We start from the raw sequence: 21602 nt of genomic DNA on the forward strand, positions 1-21602 counted from the left end.
GATGGTTTCGTTACCAGGTATAATGTCAGGGAGCACTTGGAGCGGGATGTGAACGTTGAACCAGTTACATATTGTCAGAGGCTTCCTTCGTCACGTGATTTAGAATTTAATGTACCGATCTTCTTTTACTTTACACGAGATTCGCAAACATACCAAGTTTTATGGAACTTTAACGATAGCCTCTGCTCGATCCGCTTTTTCGTGACGATAACGAGTTAAAGCAGGGCGTAGATGCCGCGCGGGAAAATTTCCGCAACGCGTGTACATCATGCATAGATTAAAATCGGCTTCTTTCATTTTTCCGTCTGCTCTCTCTTCTTTTCGAAATAACGGCGAGATTAACGCATGATTTCATTTCTTTCTGATTGTTGTCTTAAAACTTACTTACTGAAAAGTAAATTCAGGAGGGAAATTAATATTCTTATGTTTGTCAGTAATTGATTCTCCCGGTAGAAATATATCTAGAGTTAGTTAACGATATTTGGTCGTAAAGTGATGATCATACTTGAAAATTAACATTGCGATTTCTCGCTGGCTGTCGCCGTGGCAGAGAAACAGCTATTGTGGATATTTATATCAGAAGATAGTTCCACCTATCTCATCGTACTAATTTGGCGCTTCCGGAAAGGCGTCATAGCCAGCATGCGGAATCGCGACAATTATCGCCCGTTGTCTCTCCACTCGGTTTACGTGGCGAAATTCTCTGTTCTCTTGCGAAACAAGCGATCAAATATGAAATGTTATAATTACCAACTTTGAGAGAATTTCATTTAGAGTTGAACATTTTTGGAAATGTTATTTTAATCGAGTTGCATTTACGATTTCTGCAGTCTCCAACGATAATATCCTTGCATCTCCAGATGTTTTCTTTATCCTCGTTGATACTGAATTATCTATAGAATACCTAAAATAGCTACATAGCGCTCACATTGCGGACCGTTAATTTTTGAAACTATCATGATATCAAACTCGAGACTTTCTCTAAAGAAGCGCATCCGTTACAGATTACAGAATACCGTAAGTGTCAGTTTACCAAGCGCCTAGTCGATCGAGAACCATGATCGAGAATCCGATCGTGGTGTCGACCGTCAGGCAGCGTTGAATCGGTCTAACCCTCGAGACAGTTCGTACGAGGATCGAAGATCATGCGAGTGAAACGAGCCACCGAATAACGAATTCCGACGGATCTTTCTTTCTCCGTGAACAATTTCACCCGACTATAATACGAATCAATCGTCGATCCTCGATCGCCAAAATGCCGAACAAACGGTTGTTCTTCGCTATGTGGTTCCTGCTGATCGTGCTGCGAGGAGTGTCGTCCACAGGACAGCGTTACACCACTAGCCCTGCACAGGATCTGGATAACACTCTGCAATCAGTACCGCCCCTCGGGTGAGTATCAACTTTTCCTAACTAGCAACCATTGGTCTTGAATCCAGGTGTAGGGTATCTGAAAATTGATAAATTATCAGAAAACTCGGAGTTTCCGACGTCTCTGCGTGTAGACAATTCGTTGGTTCTTTCAACGGGACATGAGTCACACCAAATGCTTCATCAACGATTCGATTAAAATGATTAAGCGATACGATTCGATCGGACGTGGTCGAATTCTCAGGCCGTAAGTGGTGGTCGGTTTGAGAAGTCACCAACCTCCAGACAAACGTGGGAATGCCAGTGATAAAGCTGTTTTCAGCTCGTTTCTATTTTTACTTGGCTGAGGGGCAGGGACGTGGTAGGATCACTCCAACAAGGAACTTTCTGCTCTAGTTTTTTTTTTCATTCGAATGATGTAACGCTGAGCCGCGCGCTTTGGGACAGTGTAATGTTTATCACGTGTCCAATGTTCTGCCGTTTACCGTGTCCGCCTGGAAATGTGCGGTGGATCTGCTTCAGTCGTATAAACGATGTCTTTCATTTCTTCTAGTTGTAACATCATCCAAGTTATTTTCACGTTACGAACGAGGGTATACTTCCGTTTTAATTTTAATGTACTATCTTACGCAACTTTCACTATATCATTGATAAATTTACCTTTCGCGGTAACTTGAACGCTGGAAAGGACGAATCCTGGAAAGCCAAGATCGCAGAAACGATTTTTGCTAATATATCGATCACACTGGAAGCTTCACCTCGAGATCAAGGAGAGCGCAAAGATCATAGCCGTGAAGAAAGACGAATCGAAAGAAACCCAGCAAATACTATGATATGATAAACGGCGACTAAAATTACTCGATAAAATTATTACGTGGCGTTATCTTTCATAAGCGTTCGATATTATCACGGTCTCGGAATAAAGCTCCATAGATACACTACAGAAAAACAAGTTTGACAATAATTATTATGGAAATGTTCAGACTCCTAAAATTGATGTTAAGCCAGCTGGTTGCAGGGGTTTCGAGGGCTAAGCTAAAACCGCGAGCTGTGCAACCGTGATGGAGCTATATCGGTGAAATTATCTTCCGGATTATCTCGGCGATCGTAGCTAATTGGGTACACACGGCGAGATGCACGCGGATTAAGTCTGGCTCGCAGAAGGTCAGTCGAGAAGTGGTTAAATCGCGCTGACGAAATGCTTCAACAGTCATTCCCATGCGACCACGGAAACCGTTTCCGCTTTCAAATAAGCGCCATGGTCAATTGGGCTTAATGGATGGATAATAATGGTCCATCATCCATTTGGATTCGTCGGTTGAAATCATCCTTGCCTGGGGATAGAGGGAGATACCGCGAAACTGAAATTCTTCGATGTCGATGAATAAAACGTAGAACTGAGCCGTGAGAGCGTAACGTAACAAGCGAGATAACCTAATTAAGAGTTATCGCCGACTTCAGAAGCGACGCGACGGAACGATGTTCCAACGGATTAGCCGGTGAATCGAGATCCACGATTTCGCAAAGTCCTTTGATACCTCGACCCTCTGGATGTCTCGAGTGGCGACGATAGGTCGAGGGGAATTTTAGTAGACTCTTATTCAGGATATACTTTGCTTCTTTCCTCTTTCTCTTAATCGTGTGATTAAGTGAAATACTGATTTGTCCATGAGTCGGTCATGAACGGCGCAGGAAAAGAAAGATATCGAATCGAGAGGTGTAAGTGGAAGTAAGTAGTGGCACTTTATTACGCAGATCCTCCATCCACCTGACAGTATTAGCCGCTCTGACGGAAAAGTATTCGATATTACTGAAGGTATCGTATAACTGGGAGCAGAGGAACTAGTTTGTTACGGTAAAAGATTCTTGGCAGCTGATTGCACGCGATAGTGGCACCGCGTGATCCTCCACCGTTCAGTAGCCGATGAATCTCGAGATATGGAAATAAGTAAAGTCAGAATACGACGACCTCATGATTTCACTTAATACCAAATGTTAGCTAAGGTGATAACGTCAATCCAGTCGGCAGTTTCATCAAGTTTACCGAGGTTGTTGGCATTTAAAGGGAATAGACGCGGTTATCGCTGTGAATTGCCGCTGTCAATTGCCGCTGTCAATTGCCGCTGTCAATTGCCGTTACGAATTTTCCTCCAATCCTTGTCTCTTTTTATTCTTTTTATTCTTCTCAGATGTTAATTAGTGAAACGATACGAGAGAGTCCATCGTCACGTTTCCACTAGGTGGAAGTAGGTATCTTGTCACAGTGCCATTAACATCGTTTAAGTCTTTTCTTCCTTTTTTCGCGATCACGAGGGAAATCAGGGGATCGAAGACGGAGAGGCCGTGTATCTGCAAGCTAGATGTTATCTAGCTCCGTTGTTCTAGAATCGATGAACTTTGTCATTTATCAGGTTGTAGTTATTCAAACGCGACGATAACGAACGCTATAGAGCGAATTAATAAAGGGGGAGCGAGTGAACGATTCGACAAAGTGTTTCAAGATTCTCCCCCCGTCTCCCTTCCCCCAGGGGCGCTTAATCTGAGCTTAATAGATTGAAACGCGTTAATAGGCTATGTGCATTTGCCTTCTGCCAATATCGAGCACGAGACTCTGGTGGCCAGCAAAATTCCAGTAGTCTCTTTTATCAATCGAACAAGCTTTTTCTTATAGCTATATTATCAATGCTATTGATAGAAGGTCAACTAATTAACCGAAGAGAATACTACTTCAGAAAAAGTAAACTCACTGTTTACTCCGCGTGGAACCGGTTTCCCTAATACATACAACGGATGAAGACGTAACTGTTGCGTTTCGTGTGCCTTCCAGAAAAGACAGTTCACGATCTGGCAGAATTCTAATTGAGTAACAATGAAACGTTTCGCCATATGCACGGTGTGCAATAAAGACACCACTTTTCCACCCTCTCAGTTCCTCTTTCACTTCCTCCCGCGATGCGTTACGTAAAACCCCACTTAGTTTAACCTAATCTAGGCGACAGACTAACCATGAATAATTATATAAGTGATGATCCCATTAGGCATGAAATAGGTCCTATCCTATTTTCGATCCATCCTGGAAGCTTGTAGAAAAAACGCTCCACCCCACGGAGTCTCTCTCAAATTCTATTTTTAATCTTAGAATTCTTACGACGATACTTCCGCCATGTCACAGAAAAAGAACATTATGTTAAGCTCCAAATTTATACGTATCTATTTACTACTCAGTATTAAGTATCTGTTAGCACTGGAATTCTTCCTACTTTTACCATTGGAAAATACAGCTGGCAGTTCTCCTGTTTAATCAAAAAATTAGTTCGCGGTTGAATATGCACGTACATACATGTATATGTATAATTGGCATTCGTTCGCGCAATACATAGTCTACCATATGAGGCTGCATAAAGCCGATGCGTGTCTAAACACAGGCTTAGCGGTAAGTGTGGGCTTAAAAGTTCAATTGGAAAGTACACTTAATGGATTTGAAACGGTATGCGGGAATGGCTCTTGAGATGACGGATTACGATCCATTAAAATTAAACTGATTAAAGCGTAACTGCGTTGCGTTCGAATGTTGAGCAAACAGTGCAGCTCCCAAGTTAAGGAAAAACCGGAGACACCAACAGGGAGGAATTAGAACAAATGACAGGCTTTCGAAAAAAACAGCAACTTTTAAAGAGGCTATCGAGGCCAGTTTGCATTGCGACACTGGCTGAGGATAATGTGAACGAGTTGTGATAGAAATTTATTGGGCCTGTGGTGCCGATAATTAAGAGGCATCATCGACGAGAAATCTGCTGAACACTTGTTGCTAACGATAATTGCTGCACTTGTCTACTTATGAGTGTTAATTCAACGACAGTAAGGAATCTTTCAGTTATTAGAGCTATAATTGTTGAGAAACGAGACGAGAATGAAGCACCTGCAGTTTTCTATCAAAGCAGGAGCTATCTATACATGCGAGGCGCCTCATCGAAAAAGGGTATCTTCAAGACCGTATGTCTAAAGTTAATGTTTTGTTAGTTTTCGGAAGTTGAAATTACCACCGACTAATGACAAGATAATGTACACTTTGATATCGTCTTACAAACTGCTCTCGTTATCACTCTACAACAGGATTCCTCAACATGGCAGATAACGTGGGAGTAAACGGTAACGAGTATCAGGTGTTACATTTTCTTGGTAGAGTCCTTATGTCCCAATAAAATAATGAGAAGATCAAAGAAAAAAAGTAAATATGTACACAGAGATGCGGTGCGGTGGCGAGACGCATAAGTGGAAGTTGTACTTACTTACGTAAGTACATACTTAGAGGGTGCCTATGGCAGCTGACGTTAATTACCAGTCGCTCGATGTGAATGGCCGCCTTGTTCGCGAGGTGGCACACCACGCGTTCGCTTCTCATTCTTTCTTCTTCGTTCTGGTTTTTGCGAGCATCGCGCGTGACACGAGACGAGTCAGGAAAAAGTGTCGCGTTTCCGCCTCCTGATAGCGTCGCGACCTCGTTTAAACGCTATCACGCGGGATCGCGGATCTGCTCAGAATCTGAGACAATTTACAACGCGGAGGATCTACATACCTACATTTTGCAAAAATTCAACGACAGTCTTATCGTTATCGAGCGAAAGATTTATAAATGATATTTAATACGCGTTGGGAGGCACGATATCCTATAGAACTTTACTAAACAGAGAGGAATCTTCGGTAATTTTCCAGGCCGAACGTGTGCAGGTCAAGGCTGAAAAACTACTGTTGCCCTGGCTGGACGAAGAAGCCGGAGACTGGGCTCTGTGTGATCCGTAAGTACGAATTGTGCGCGCTTTGAATCAAACCTCGATCATAGTTCTCCCCTTCCGTAATTGGACATGATCTCACGAACGGCCGCCTATCTCGAGTACATTCAATTTTAGCGTTCATTATCCGGCTGCCCTGGAAAGGAGCAACCGCGATAGGAGTAGCCTGTTGCACGACAATTATTGCACAACGAAACGGCTGCTCATGCAACACGTTCATCGCCTGCTTCGACAAAATTGCCTTTAATGGCTTGTTACGCGCTTCCTGTTTATCGCATTGTTCTTTTTGTCTTCGCAACTCGATTACGAGACAACTTCGCGAAAAGAGAGGTTTGTTCGAGGCTTTGCTCACTACTTTCTCGCTGCAAGCTCTCTCATTGCACGATACAGATCAGGGGGAGAATTTATAAAGAGAGAAAAAGTACTGTATTTCTTTATGAAGACGACAGTAGACACGAGAAAATAAACGGATTCTTTTAGCCGTATGTAGCAGGCGATGTGGCACACTGGGCAGATGCATTAGGCCCAATATTTGTCTCTGCGAAGGAGGCGGCGTGGCCTCGTCCTGCAGTAGCAGCCAAACTAAAGGTAAGCGAATACTTTCCATCACTTTTAGTACCTTCATTTTACTCACTGATTATTATTCATCAACGTAACAGCTTCCACACATGAGACTGGTAATGCATTGGACAGAGGAGAGTCTGGTAGGTGTAGGGTGCATTGTATAAATGGCAACTGCGTCGATGGCAGGTGTCAGTGTCGCAGTGGATACCAAGGAGAATTTTGTAATGAACGTAAGTAGCAAAGTTATCAATATATATACATATATACAGTATGTTTTAATCACCGTCTTTTTTTTTATAACAGCAATCTGTCGTGAGCCGTGCCTGAACCAAGGAAGATGTATCGGTCCAGATCGCTGCGCATGTATCTATGGTTACACTGGCAGGCGTTGCGAAACTGATTACAGGTAGATAAATAGTGATACTCCGTTTATCTTGCGACTAGGTGAATCTTTTTTTTATTACCCATTTTCTTCAGAACTGGCCCATGCTACACGAAAGTTAAGAATGGTCAGTGCTTGGCAAATTTGCAAGGCGTCGTTTGCACCAGACAATTGTGCTGCGCCACCGTGGGCAAGGGGTGGGGTCATCCCTGCGAAAGGTGTCCTGCTAGGCTGGACTGCGAGTTGGGTCACTTGAAGACCAACCAAGGCCAGTGCGTTGGTAAGAGATTACAGTGTCGAGAAAATACTTGAGAAAATGAGGAACGCCCTCACTCTTGTAACATCCCTATACTTGCTCGATTATTTGAACAACTTGTTAGATATCAACGAGTGCGAGGCAATACCAGGACTCTGCGAGGGTGGAAAATGCGTTAACACCCCTGGCTCCTTCACTTGCGAGTGTCCTGAGGGACAAGCCAGGGATCCTGACACGAATGCCTGCAAAGACAGGGATGAGTGTCAGGAGGAGGGCATCTGTGCCGATGGACGATGCATTAACACGAATGGTGGTTACTATTGTCTTTGCAATCCAGGGTTCATTCAGAGTCAGGATCGAAGATTCTGCATAGGTAAAAACGTTACCTATAGATCAAATTCAGTTAAACGCTTCTTCCTCTTGATTCTTCTAATTATGGAATTACAGATGGAAGGCAGGGACTGTGCTATACGTCTGTGAATAGAAATGGCCAATGCAAAAATCGCCTGTCAATGCGATTAAGTAAGAAGGATTGCTGTTGTGGGAAGAATATGGGACGAGGATGGGGCGACGAGTGTTTCATCTGCCCCAATCTTGGAAGTGGTACGTTTATATTACCTTACTGTACCTCTACTGTACTGTATATATACTAACACCTTTATCTATTAACAACCTCTCCGAACATATCCAGGAGAACATTCACATAAACGGAATAAAACTAATTGTAAGATAAAGTAACGAGAGACTAAGATAAGATCGACCTGAATACTGTTGCACGATCGAATTTTCCAATTAGGATAAGAGTTAGCAAGGCCAAATCTCCTAAGCGAGAAGCGCAGATAATGTTAACTCCTGTTATTATTCAATTATTTTAGACGATTACAACAAGTTATGCTTGCAACAACTACAACCGATTACCGCGATAAACGAGTGCGCTTTGAGGCCTGATATCTGTGGAAATGGGAAGTGCATCGATACCAAAGATGGATACGAGTGCGATTGTTATCCTGGATTCATCAAAAAGACTGGCCGGTGTGAAGACATCGACGAATGCCAATTGGGCTACTGTCAGGGAGGCACTTGTCGCAATCACGAGGGTAGTTTCACTTGTCAATGTCCGCCAGGATTTGTGGTGTCCGGGGAGGGAAAATACTGTACAGGTAACTTCAATTTTCTGTTCTTTAATGAGTTTACTAATTTCCAGTCTAGTATCTTAGAACTGTTTCTCTTCTCCAGACCACGACGAGTGCCAGGACACCGGGATGTGCAACAATGGTCACTGTATCAATATGAACGGTTCCTTCAAGTGCAAGTGCAACGATGGTTACACCTTGTCACCTACACAAAACACTTGCATCGGTAATTCAGTCTATCCTTTGATTTTTTACTTACATCGATCCCCAATAATATTTTGATTTTCTTTATATTAATAGATATCAATGAATGCGCTGACAATCCAAGGATATGCCTGAATGGCAGGTGTGAAAACACCCCTGGGTCCTATCATTGTATTTGTCAATCTGGATTTACAGCATCACGAGATAACACATTTTGCGTGGATATGGACGAATGTTCTACAAGTGGGATGTGTGAAAATGGGAAATGCGTGAACATGGAGGGATCTTTTAAATGCGTTTGTGACTCTGGATTTAGAATTGGACCTGACCAAAGTCATTGCATAGGTGGGTCTTTCATATCCGAATTGAAATGAAATTATTATTGAAAATAAATCAAATGAATTGATCGTTAATTAGATATCGACGAGTGTCTAAGTGGACCCTGTCAAAATGGCCGATGCATCAATACTCCTGGTAGCTTCCGATGCGAGTGTAATCCTGGATTCAATTTGGGACCAGAAGGACGATCTTGTTTAGGTTGGTGCCATCCTTGACAGGCGCTTCAATGAATTATTACTAAATCAACGAAAAATAATTGATTTGAACCACTGTTAGACACAAGGAGGGACTTGTGCTACTCGCAATACAGGGACGGGCAGTGTTCGAATCCTACTTCGACGGCAGTGACGAAATCGAGTTGCTGTTGCTGTACAGTAATCTTGGGACAACCTATGGGATGGGGGAGCACCTGTCAACCATGTCCGCTTCCTAGTACCAGCGAATTCGACGCTCTGTGTCCTCATGGTGCTGGAATGACCTACAATGGAGATGGTAATTGAATTTTATCTCTCTGATGATGTTCAAATTTTAGACTCAACTTATTTTCTAAAACAGACATCAACGAGTGCGCACAGAATCCCAACATCTGTCTGAACGGCGGCTGTGAGAACTTGATGGGAACTTATCGTTGCATTTGCGACAGTGGCTACGAAGTGGATGCTACGGGAAAGTTATGCAGCGATATAAACGAATGCGAGTTAGAGGAGTCCCTATGCAGCGGTGGCCAATGCCGAAACACCCCTGGTAGCTTCCAAGTAAGTAAATATTTAGTAGAGGTAATGGATAACGTGGCAACCACACCACTTCTCGACGAATTTCAATCGCCTTTCATCGTTTTTGTCGAATAGTGTATTTGCCCAAGTGGTACGAGATTTAACACAGAGAATCACATGTGCGAGGATATCGACGAGTGCGAAGAACTTGGACCTGATGTTTGCTTGAATGGAATTTGTGTCAACACTTTGGGCTCCTACGAGTGTGAATGTTCTCCTGGATATGTTCTGGATCACACCGGTCATATTTGCATGGGTAGAAACAATTCCATTGATTTGAATATGCATCGCATATGGCATTACTAAAAATGCAATCGAAATATTTCGCAGATAACAGGAGAGGTTCCTGTTGGACCAAAATGATAGACGGTAGGTGCGAGAACAATTTGCCAAGATTGGCGTTGAAGTCGGAATGCTGTTGTTCTGTGGGCGTTGCCTGGGGAAGTCCTTGCGAACTTTGCGATCACACCTTCTGCGAGTGCTCTAAAGGATACGCGAAATTCGGCGGGAAAGATTGCGTGGACGTGAACGAGTGTGAATTGAATAGTGGCATTTGCAAAGGTGGTGGTACTTGTGTCAACACTGACGGATCTTACCGCTGCGAGTGTCCGCCTGGATTAACTTTAGATGCAACGCGTGAGTTTTCTACGAGTAATATAGATTCTGTTCATAATCGTCTTATTCACTCTCTTATTTCGTTTAGACACCACTTGCATAGATACAAGACAAGAGACCTGTTACATGGACTACCGTCACGGCCAATGCACGAACCCCATCGAAGGACAATTTTCCAAAAGTCTTTGCTGCTGTTCAGTGGGTCGTGCTTGGGGGAGCGAAAGATGCGAATCTTGCCCCAAACTAGGCACCCACGCCCATAATGAACTATGCCCTAGGGGGGATGGTTTCACTGACAAACATGACATCAACGAGTGCATCGAATTTCCTGGAATGTGTTTGAATGGAAGGTGCAAGAACACTATTGGTAGCTACAGCTGTAAGTGCAACCAAGGCTTCGCTTTGGATGAGCATGGGATCAAGTGTAATGGTGAGTCAATGAATTCGATTTCTCTCTGAAGTCGTTTTAAATTATTTGATAAATTGTTATTGATCTTACGTAGATATCGATGAGTGTGAGATCATGCACGGTGTATGTGGAAATGGCACGTGCAGAAACACCCCCGGTAACTTCCAATGCGATTGCAACCCTGGATATCGAAGCAGTGACATTATGAAAATTTGCATGGGTAATGTCTTCGTGCGAAATCGATTATCACTTCGAAACCAATAGCAATCATCTTTAAAGCAAGGGTCAACCTTCAAATCCGAAATCTGAATTTACAGACATAAACGAGTGCGAAGAGACGCCAGGGCTGTGTCGAGGAGGCACCTGCATCAACACCGAAGGCAGTTTCAAGTGTCAGTGTCCACCTGGTCACGAGCTAGGTCCTGACAAGCAATCCTGCAAGGATATCGACGAATGCTCGAGGACTAGCGGTATCTGCTCCAATGGCGTTTGCGAGAATATGATGGGCACTTATCAGTGTATATGCGACGATGGTTATCAGCAAACTGGATTGAAATCTCACTGCGAAGACATAAACGAATGCGCGACGAACAACGGAGGCTGCGAGGACATTTGTTTGAACACTCCTGGCAGTTTTTCTTGCTCCTGCAGGTGAACCATTTCAGTATTAAAGCCAAGTGCTGCTGCTCTTTCTATTGTCGTAAAATATAAAAAATAGTTACGTGACCGCACTGTCCATTGGTTGTCAACAGTGTTGGGTTTGCTTTGAATCTCGACGGTCGATCTTGCGTGGACGTCGACGAATGCAAAGAGAATCCAAGAATATGCAACGGTGGCAAGTGCAGTAATATTCCTGGTGGCTACATATGCACTTGCACTGATGGGCTGCTGCCTGGGAAGGATGGCACATCCTGCATAGGTAAACCACGTGTACTCTTATTAGAGTTCCTTTCCTAAAAAGGAGAAATCAGTATCGACCTTAGACGTTGCATCTTCTCAGATGTCGACGAGTGTGCAACCGAACCCCACATATGCGGCTATGGTGAATGCTACAATACTATTGGCTCCTTCAACTGTCGCTGCGAAGAAGGGTATTCCGTGAAGCCTGATGCTGGTCCAGGTTGCACAGACGATGACGAGTGTCTCCTGAATGCGTACTCCTGCAGCGAGTTCGCCGAGTGCCAGAACACTCAGGGTTCCTATGAGTGTACCTGTCATGAGGGCTTCGTAGGTAATGGAGTCGAGTGTAGGGACATAAACGAGTGCCTAACTAACAATGGGGGTTGCGACTCTAATGCTCAGTGTATCAATACAGAGGGATCTTTCAAGGTAAGAGGTTTTAATGTTACGATTAGTAGCTAGGACCTTGTCAAATTTGCCTGCGGTAGTAATTTCTCAATTCACAATTATTTTAGTGTGTCTGCGACGCTGGCTTCAGAGGCGACGGCTACACATGCAAGGACATCGACGAATGTGCTAACGATAATACTCTTTGCGAAAATGGCCACTGTCTCAATTACCCTGGTTCTTTCCGCTGCGAATGCGAGATGGGCTTTATGCACCCTGATGAAAACAACGAGCAGACTTGCGTCGACATAAACGAATGCGAAATGTTCAGTAATCTCTGCGTGTTTGGCCGCTGTGAGAATATTTTTGGGATGTTTCGTTGCGAGTGTAACGAAGGCTACAAGCTAGATGGTTCTGGTGGAAACTGCACTGACATTGACGAGTGTGAAAATCCACAATCTTGTCAGTACGGTACATGCATAAACACTCAAGGAAAGTACGTGTGCAAGTGTCCCCCTAACTATGATTTAGTGGAAACTGGAAATGCCTGCGTTGGTGAGTAATCTCTATTATTGAATATTTTTCTACTGAATTTCTACCATTTGCCAAAATCTGAGACTACAAATATTTTCATATTGCAATGTTACAGATAGGAGAGAATCGTTCTGTTTTACTGGTTTCGAGCATGGCACTGGAAGACCACAGTGTATTTTCGATATGTCCTCTGCAGTAACTAAGGCTACTTGCTGCTGCAGTATTGGCAATGCTTGGGGCAATCGTTGCGAGGAGTGTCCTCAAGTTGGGACCAAAGAATTCGAGGAATTGTGTCCTGGTGGGCCTGGGTATAGACCTAACAAAGTCACTGTCATTTTGGAAGATATCAATGAATGCGAAGAGCACGAGAACATCTGTCAGAATGGACACTGCACCAACACCTTTGGTAGCTTCATGTGTTCTTGCAACGAGGGCTTCATTTTGGATGACACTAAGATAAGTTGCATCGGTAATGATCATGTAAAAAACTATGGAGTAGAATCGTGGCGTAGACTTTGCTTCAAGAAAATTCAATTCAGTTAACAGTGACATTTTTTTCTAGACATAAATGAATGTGCTCTGCACCCACACATATGTGGCGTAGGACACTGCATCAATGATCAAGGAAAGTACCACTGTGAGTGCCCAGAAGGATACATGGCGATGCCAGGCGGAAGTACGTCTATACACTGTTTCGTCATTGTATTACATCTCGAGTATTGAATAATAATCAAATCGTTTATTTTACCAGAGGAGTGCGTTGACATGAGAAAAGAATCGTGCTATCTCAGTTACGAGTCTGGCCAGTGCTTTAATCCTATGATGCATCCACAGACGAAGATGTTGTGTTGCTGTTCCATGGGAGCTGCGTGGGGCAATCCTTGCGAGCAGTGTCCGGCCGAAAGGACCCGTAAGATTCAAGAAGAAAATAGAAAAATATAAATAACTAAATAATTGGACGATCGGTTTCAGGTGAACACGAGATCCTGTGTGGCATGGTACCAGGTCAAATAATGAATCCAATAACGAATCACACCGAAGAGATCGACGAATGCGCTCTAATGCCAACTATGTGCACCCATGGACGTTGCATGAACACTCCTGGCAGCTTCGAATGTCAGTGTGATAGAGGATTCGTCTATGATCAGGATTCGCATCAGTGCATCGATGAGAACGAATGTCTGCAGGTAGAGTCTTGCACGTAATGTTGCAAAATGTACCATTTTACACGTGTACATCATTTCCACTGTTTCTTCTAGGCGCCGAATCCTTGCAGCGGAAATGCACAGTGCATCAACAAACAAGGCTACTTCGAATGTGTCTGTCCAGCTGGGTACAAACTTGGTCTGAGTCAACGGGACTGCGTAGACATCGACGAATGCTACGAAAGACCTGGAATATGTAACAACGGCGCCTGTAACAATCTACAAGGAAGCTTCCAGTGTGTCTGTCACTCTGGCTTTGCGTTGACACGGGATAGAGACAATTGTGTGGACGTCGACGAGTGTCAGCGCAATCCCAATATTTGCAACAATGGCACTTGCGTGAATACGCTTGGATCTTACAAGTGTATTTGTTACCAAGGATTTAAATTGAGTCCTAATAATGACTGTGCTGGTGAGTCGATGGATTTATGCTGTAGTTTTTCTTACCAATAGAAGATTAAAATGCGATAATTGGAAAACAGATATCGACGAATGTCGAATCATGCCATTCCTCTGTCGCAACGGAAGATGTCGAAACACTGTTGGTGCTTTCAATTGCGAGTGTGCTGACGGTTATGTATTGGCTCAGGATGGTCAGCACTGCAGAGACATCGACGAGTGTCACGAGGTAAACCACCTATAACATTCGATCCTATATGATTGGGGAATAATTCTTCCTTAAATTTAGGTGCCAGGACTCTGTCCGCCACCAGGAAAATGTCAGAATCTAATGGGATCTTACATATGCAATTGTCCACCTGGTTACGAGTTGGATCATACGAGAAAAAGATGTGTTGGTAAGCTGGATGGACTAAACACGGAATAAAGAAATAAATAGAAAGATTAATTCGACAGTAAATTTTACTGACAGATGTGGATGAGTGCGTGGAGACTGAAGGTATTTGCGAGAACGGTCGCTGCATCAATACGGAAGGTGGGGTGATATGCGAGTGTCCAGTTGGATTCAAACTGAGCGATAAACCAAATTCCATGAGGTGCATCGACGTGAGGGAAGAATCCTGTTACGACAGTTACGTTCGGGGACAATGTTCCCACCCTCGTACAGGTGGAATGACGAAGAAGCATTGTTGCTGCACTATGGGAAAAGCTTGGGGAAGATACTGTGAGCAGTGTCCTCCTGAAAATAGCGGTGAGTTCTCGTTTACCTAACAGAAACACCTACCACAAGACTAATGGAAACTGAACGATTATTCCGCCTTCGTGTAGAGGATTTCAGAAGACTGTGTCCCGAGGGACCAGGTAGGGACGACACGGGAATCGATCTGAACGAGTGCCTCTTCATGCCAGACGTCTGTTCTGGTGGCGAATGTATAAACACCGATGGCTCCTTCAGGTGCGAGTGTCCCTCAGGCTACGTTCTGGATGCAAGTGGCAAACGTTGCGTTGACAACAACGAATGCTTGACAGTTCAGAATATCTGTGGCAATGGAACTTGCACGAACATCGACGGTGGTTTTGAATGTTCTTGCAACGAAGGATTCGCTCCTGGAGCGAACCAGGTTTGCGAAGATGTGAACGAGTGTCTGGAGATGGGTAATCAATGTGCGTTTAGGTGTCACAATGCCCTTGGATCTTTTAGGTGCATTTGTCCTTATGGATACACCCTGGCTCCTGACGGCCGGCATTGCATAGGTATACCTTCGATTTTTTTGCTCAATCGTATTAGACAACGATTGATATCTGCTGTTAGCAAATGATTAAATGACTTTACTTTTTCTTCCAGACGTTGACGAGTGTGCCACGCCAGCTAACAACTGCAAGTACCAATGCAAGAATCTCATCGGATCTTTTATGTGCATCTGTCCACCAGGATACCAACAGATTGGCATGACAGATGAGTGCAAGGATATCAACGAGTGTGCGATTAACTCAGGACTATGTCGAAATGGTCGGTGTGTTAACATGGAAGGCAGTTATCAGTGTCTCTGTTACGATGGCTTCGAAAGGAGTCCAGATGGGAAATCTTGCATAGGTAATAATCGCGGCAAGCAAATCAATCGTCAAGAATAAGTAACCTAAATTTTCATTTTCCATTTCCCCCCCCCCCCCCCCCCCCCCCCCCCCCCCCCCCTCACCCCCAGATCGTAGATTGGGATACTGTTTCCTGCAAACTATCGGTGGGAGATGCACTGCCAGAACCTCTGATTTGAAGACAGTGACCAAAGCAGACTGCTGCTGCACTATGGGTGCTGCTTGGGGACCTCATTGTGAAATTTGCCCTTCGAAAGACTCTGAGAATTATAACGAGCTGTGCTTAGACAAAGGTTTCTCTGTAACTGGTCAAGGTGCACGTCATTTTCAATCGATACGCTGAGGAAATCTGAGGCTCTAATTTATGCAAAATTTGCGCTCTCTTTTGTTTTAGACATCGATGAATGCAGAACTATTCCTGGACTATGCAGAAATGGATTGTGCATCAACACACTCGGTTCCTACAGATGCGTTTGCAACAAGGGCTACGTGCCTGATAAATCGGGAATTCAATGCATTGGCATGTATTTAAGCACTTAATGCGTCACTATGTATTCATTTTAGGCTGACCGATATATTTGAAATTACAGACATAAATGAATGTGAGTCAACGCCAAAGCCCTGCAAGTACAACTGCCAGAACACGGAGGGAAGTTTCATCTGTTCCTGCCCGGTTGGTTTCATTCTGAACCCGGATGGTGTCAGTTGCAGGGACCTTGACGAATGTGCGACTGGCAATCACTTGTGTCAACAGAACTGTATCAATACTCAGGGCAGTTACACCTGTGACTGCCAAGAGGGTTACACTCAAGATGGCGATGCTTGTCATGGTTCGTAAAAGATATACATACATTAATAATCAAACACCTGCAGAGGGATACAAATATTATATTTATAGTTTCCAATAAATCTTCCGTTTTTTGTAGATATAAATGAATGCGAACAACCTGGTACTTGCCCGAAACCGGGTACCTGCGTCAACACTTTGGGTAGCTTCCGGTGCATATGCCCAAGAGGATTCAAACTAGATCCGACTGGCAGATTCTGCGTGGATCAGAACGAGTGCGCTGATGATACTGCCTGCGAACACGGCTGCCAGGTAAAATTATGCTCTTTCATATTTTTATGACAACAATTTATAGAATCATTTATGGATCATTTTTTATTTCATCGCATGTATAGAACTTCATGGGTAGCTATCGTTGTGGTTGTCCAGAAGGATTTGTCCAGCATCTTTATTATAATCAATGCATCGACGAAAATGAATGCAATACATCTCCTTGCGGTGATAACACTTGCATCAACACTATTGGTAGCTACAAGTGTGGCTGCCCTGATGGCTATCAATTCGACAATAACTTACAGATCTGCGTCCAGGTAATGCTTTGGATGTTTTCAAAAATTGGGGTGATCCTTTAATTTTGTTGCCAAGTGTACATATATCTCATGTATTCAGGTGAGTGCTGGATGTATTGGCAGCCCCTGTGCATTCGGATGTACTCCAAATGGCGCGAATGGTTTTGTCTGTGGATGTCCCACTGGCTATCAGCGAATCGGACAGGTTTACAATGAAAAATTAAAAGAGTAAATTCACTTACAGCTTCCTATTCGATACTAATGTATTTTAACTTGGATAAATTAGGGTCACTGCCTGTCAACGATAAATCCGCTATCACAAGTACAGTACGGCGAGGATATTAGCAACGCACCCACTTTTGTGATCAACCCGGATCCTTATCATATACCACCAGCGGATGATAAGACGATATCGACAGAGGGTTGTTTCTCCTGCAAGGTATTTGTTCGAAGCTTATTCTACAACTGCCAGCGCCATGTTTTAACATTTTTAATTATGATGCAGATCAATGGCAAAGGAAGACACAGAAGAAGCATGCAAAATAAGTCAGAAGATGAAGAAGTGAGGGGGCGGCAAAGCGAAAGTGCTAAGATGCGACTTGGGAGAAGGGCAAAGAGGCATCATCATGGCGAAGAATCTGTTCTTAAGATCAGTTTACGACAGACGAGACATAGAATGAGAATTATTAAGCTCCAACCAGCTGTGAAGGTTTTTAAAAAACTTTCATTTAAAGAATAGATATTCTACTCTAAGTGATTTTCAAGATTTCAAGAAGAGAAGGGTAAAATGCATTTTTTGGGTGATTTTTTTAGGATGAGGACGTAGTCTATACGATAAGTCGAGGCAATGAAAACGACTACTTCGAAATTATAAACGAAAACGGGGTCTGGGCCCTCCACTTCCGCAGTCGACTGAAGAAGCCTGGCGAGTTCCGGTTGGTGCTGCATGGACGCTTGAGAAGTGGCATCAGCAAAGAGAACGAAATCTGGGAAAGGCCCCTCACTTTCAGGATTCACGTAATCGTAACAGAGTAAAATTTAGAGCTGAATTATTCGGTTCTACTAGCTAATTTCCTGATTGCCATGCAGGACATCGAAACGAAATTACTCTGAGAAGCGTGGGTAGTATTATAAACACAATCTTCCTTTGTTTTTCTCTTAAAGTAGTTCGAGCTCGAGGAGAAGGATATTTTAAACTTGTTCAACCTATTCATAAACGGATCTGTGTCGTTCCACTGCCAAGTAATTGTCTCATTTCTTTTGTATTTCGATCTTTTATAAGCTTATTTGTTAGTTGACATTCCTCGAGACTTCTAATCGAAGCGGTTAGGTCTGGGTTAGGACTCTGGAAAACTTAAAATTGATATAGATCAATAAGAAGAGTTAAGATAATATTCACCAAAATAGTAGGTATCTACGAAACTTGAAACTGCCTTAATCTCTGCCATAAGTCTTTATTAAAATAATATACAAGATATAATAAATACGTAGAAATAATACTAGGGATGTACAAAAGAAAACATGAATGTTCTTGATTAAACCTAAGCGAATGGAGAAATGTATACATACACAGATATAGTTTTATATATTTATATAAATGTTTATATACAGTTAGCTGTTAACAAGCTAGTGCAGCATGTGTGTACAGTCACGGTTGATCGAGAATCGAAAATACGAACACTATTCTCGTGAACCTTGCCAAATAGTCCAGGTCTTTTCATTACGCCAATACATAAAGTGCCTTTACGACAATTAAAAGAGAATTACAGAAGAGCAGTAACATTAATCGACACGATGTAGTATGTAAGTACAATTTAATTAGCGGCCATCGTTGCGGGAGCTTTGTGCCATTCAGCAGGAAGCACAGGGTAAAGCACGCAATTACTGTTACGAGAACATGTGAATCGAGATTGTCACGAATACATAGTTTTGTATAACAATTAATTCGGATACGACGATTATTTCAACACAGATGATTCACAAATACATGTATTATACATTGATAAGTAAAAAATCTGACGAGATAACTGTGAGTACTTTACTGAAATTAACCAGCTTTTTCAGGTTCAATTCGCGAAAGCAAACCGAATTTGTAAGTCATATCGTGCGCGTATACCTTGCCAGGATAAAGTATGCAAGAGGGAAAATCGCTTATATTGATTGCATCAGGATAATTCTGGGGTGACAAGATGAATCCACCGTGTCTTCGATACCGTACGCCATCTTTGCCCCAAATTTCTTTTTGCTCCTCGACAATATCCTGCAATAATACAACATTCCATTAAAAACTCTAAAATATTTACAAGAATTTATTGATTTTACATCTTCGTTGGTGATAGAATAATCCTCGAAATCGGGTGGGTAAACGAGATCTGGATCCGGTAAGTCGTTTCCAGTTGAAAATTGCAGACCTGGTTGATTGGAATATATTTCTAGCGTCCTTCCCGACTCAGGATGCAAAACTCTAACAATTTCATTCGAAAGATATATAACGAAAAATCGTTACTTCAATTGGAGATGACTTACCTAGCGTGGAAACGATAAATCCAACAGCTAGGGCTGGTAACGCAGAGGTTCTGGTTGTAACCACCCCCCGGTACGTTATAAAGCTGCCTCTTGGTCAGCCGAGTCGGTAAACGTAGATCGAAGACTGTACGATCAACCGGATTTATAGCACCTGTCGGCAAATTGTTTTTGATGTCGGCGAACGTCCAACTCCCGGCGTTGATGCTCACCACGTGTTTCTTCAATTCGTTGGGACCAGTAGCCTATTCGGCAATTCAAATGCTTCTGTAATAGTTGCATATTATTTCATCGCAATAGGTACTAACGTGTCCCGCAAGATTCATCAAACAATTGGTAGTGATATTAACTGGAGTTGGTTGCGTAGCAGTTGCGCGAATACTAATATGAAGTTGATTATCGTCAGTCCAAGAATATTTGACCTGTGTCAACATATCTCCTGGATATCCTTCGCTGTTTGCTCGGCTCAAGTGGGACATCACCTGTTTAGTCAATACAGCGCCACTGAATTTCGAATCGATCTAGGATGTTACTCAGTTATAATAGTCATTCTCGTACCACGTATTTCTTCAGTATGAAAGAGTTCCAGTTAACATTGTCAAATCCAAAGAAACCTCCGTTGAAATGACTAGATCCATCTTTGTCGTTAATAGATAAAGGGTGAATTTTCTTTTCCACTCTCATTTTGCCGTGCGATATTCGATTGACCACTCTTCCGATTATGCTGCCAATGTACCTGTTCCTCAAATACCCTGATTATATTTGTACGAATGTTGTGGTGCATCGAAAGCAATATATGTACATATAAGATAAGGATAACTCGAGTACTGAAGTAATTGAGGATTTAGAAAATGGTTTCGGAGGAAATAGAGATTGCTAGTTTTTAGTTATCGAGTTACTCTGAGTAGTCTATTGATTTTGCAGCGATCGCAATGACTTGTACCATCCATCTCGTCGAATCCCAACACAACGTCTCCCAAAATACCCAGTTTGTTTGGAACTTTAACAGCCTGAATACCAGCACCCCAAGATATTAACTGCACCGATGCTCTGTGCCTGTTAGTCAGCGTATATCTAACAACAGAGAAGATGAATACTGAACGAGTCACTTCAAATGCGGTATCATTAATTTTACCTTCTAACAATTTCGAGCGGCTTATTGTGCTTATGATGGTCAGGTCTAGGAACAAACCCAAAACCATCTTCTTCGATAAAGGTACCGGCTATAGACATGCTGAATGGGATTGCGAATTTTCAGTCTCTCTTAAATGGTTAATTCTACGCACATTTCTACTTTTAGAATTTTCTTTTAATCGAACATTTCTCTGAAAATTTTCACCCCGAAGAGGTTACGATTTAAAATATACACCTGTCGCGAAGTGGAGCAACTTCGCGTTGAACAAGAGAAATAAGACGATAGAACTAAAACTGGACGAAGAAGGAAGCGAAAGATGCAACCATAGAGGAAGGTAAGAGGAAATGGTAATGAGAAATAAATCGGAGAAAAATATTGAACTCGGAAGCTCGTGAACTAACGACTTTTGTCGTTTTGTTTTTACTTCCCTTGCATTCTCCTCGGAAATTCGAATGAGAAGAGACAGAACTCTTGCTTTCTTCCTTCCGCGTGCTTCTCACACATATGCAATACTACGTGAATTCGAAATAGGAAGAATCCACGACTTCTATCGAGGTAGAGGAGAGAATCGGAAAGCGACAATCCGCGTGCAAAACCCATTACGCGGAATCAGGGTATTATTATCGTGGCACAAGCGAGCGACACAAATCCGACAAGCGCGTCTCGTTTTAACGCTTCGTCGCCGCTCTGACGGAATCGTCATTCCCCTTGCGGTGGAAGCAAGAGGGAGAAAA

At 42.9% G+C, this 21602-nt stretch overlaps 2 protein-coding genes across 2 annotated transcripts; one reads left to right on the top strand and one right to left on the bottom strand.

Moving 5' to 3' along the window:
- The first annotated feature begins 957 nt into the window (after nucleotides 1–957).
- Nucleotides 958–19219, top strand: LOC143185151 (fibrillin-2). The gene is made up of 42 exons (XM_076387887.1): nucleotides 958–1017; nucleotides 1121–1392; nucleotides 6085–6167; nucleotides 6642–6749; nucleotides 6821–6955; nucleotides 7029–7131; nucleotides 7203–7387; nucleotides 7488–7736; nucleotides 7811–7966; nucleotides 8239–8523; nucleotides 8600–8722; nucleotides 8797–9045; nucleotides 9118–9237; nucleotides 9316–9531; nucleotides 9595–9794; nucleotides 9888–10068; nucleotides 10143–10448; nucleotides 10516–10857; nucleotides 10931–11056; nucleotides 11154–11487; nucleotides 11589–11755; nucleotides 11837–12165; nucleotides 12252–12678; nucleotides 12773–13126; nucleotides 13220–13333; nucleotides 13409–13567; nucleotides 13630–13844; nucleotides 13917–14274; nucleotides 14345–14490; nucleotides 14551–14659; nucleotides 14734–15012; nucleotides 15090–15515; nucleotides 15607–15855; nucleotides 15965–16168; nucleotides 16249–16374; nucleotides 16445–16684; nucleotides 16781–16953; nucleotides 17037–17231; nucleotides 17311–17415; nucleotides 17497–17649; nucleotides 17716–17919; nucleotides 18024–19219. Exons 1-42 carry the CDS (start codon nucleotides 958–960, stop codon nucleotides 18243–18245), a joined length of 8787 nt encoding a protein of 2928 aa, XP_076244002.1. The 3' UTR covers nucleotides 18246–19219.
- Nucleotides 19220–19257: 38 nt separating this feature from the next.
- Nucleotides 19258–20800, bottom strand: LOC143185152 (galactose mutarotase). Its single transcript, XM_076387888.1, has 6 exons — nucleotides 20677–20800; nucleotides 20292–20485; nucleotides 20042–20215; nucleotides 19737–19978; nucleotides 19533–19674; nucleotides 19258–19470 (listed from the first exon to the last, which is right to left on the bottom strand). Exons 1-6 carry the CDS (start codon nucleotides 20681–20683, stop codon nucleotides 19258–19260), a joined length of 972 nt encoding a protein of 323 aa, XP_076244003.1. The 5' UTR covers nucleotides 20684–20800.
- Between the last annotated feature and the right edge of the window lie 802 nt (nucleotides 20801–21602).

The sequence above is a fragment of the Calliopsis andreniformis genome, chromosome 10, assembly GCF_051401765.1.
Source record: "Calliopsis andreniformis isolate RMS-2024a chromosome 10, iyCalAndr_principal, whole genome shotgun sequence".
Taxonomy (NCBI): domain Eukaryota; kingdom Metazoa; phylum Arthropoda; class Insecta; order Hymenoptera; family Andrenidae; genus Calliopsis; species Calliopsis andreniformis.

What these genes read in the sequence shown, in the direction of transcription:
- LOC143185151 (XM_076387887.1), top strand. Translation starts at nt 958, where the DNA reads ATGATATCAAACTCGAGACTTTCTCTAAAGAAGCGCATCCGTTACAGA. An exon ending in ACACCCCTGGTAGCTTCCAA is followed by an intron (nt 9,795 to 9,887) that starts GTAAGTAAATAT and finishes TTTGTCGAATAG; the next exon opens with TGTATTTGCCCAAGTGGTAC. An exon ending in CATGGCGATGCCAGGCGGAA is followed by an intron (nt 13,334 to 13,408) that starts GTACGTCTATAC and finishes TTATTTTACCAG; the next exon opens with AGGAGTGCGTTGACATGAGA.
- LOC143185152 (XM_076387888.1), bottom strand. An exon ending in TCATACTGAAGAAATACGTG is followed by an intron (nt 20,216 to 20,291) that starts GTACGAGAATGA and finishes TTGACTAAACAG; the next exon opens with GTGATGTCCCACTTGAGCCG. An exon ending in TGATGAATCTTGCGGGACAC is followed by an intron (nt 19,979 to 20,041) that starts GTTAGTACCTAT and finishes ATTGCCGAATAG; the next exon opens with GCTACTGGTCCCAACGAATT.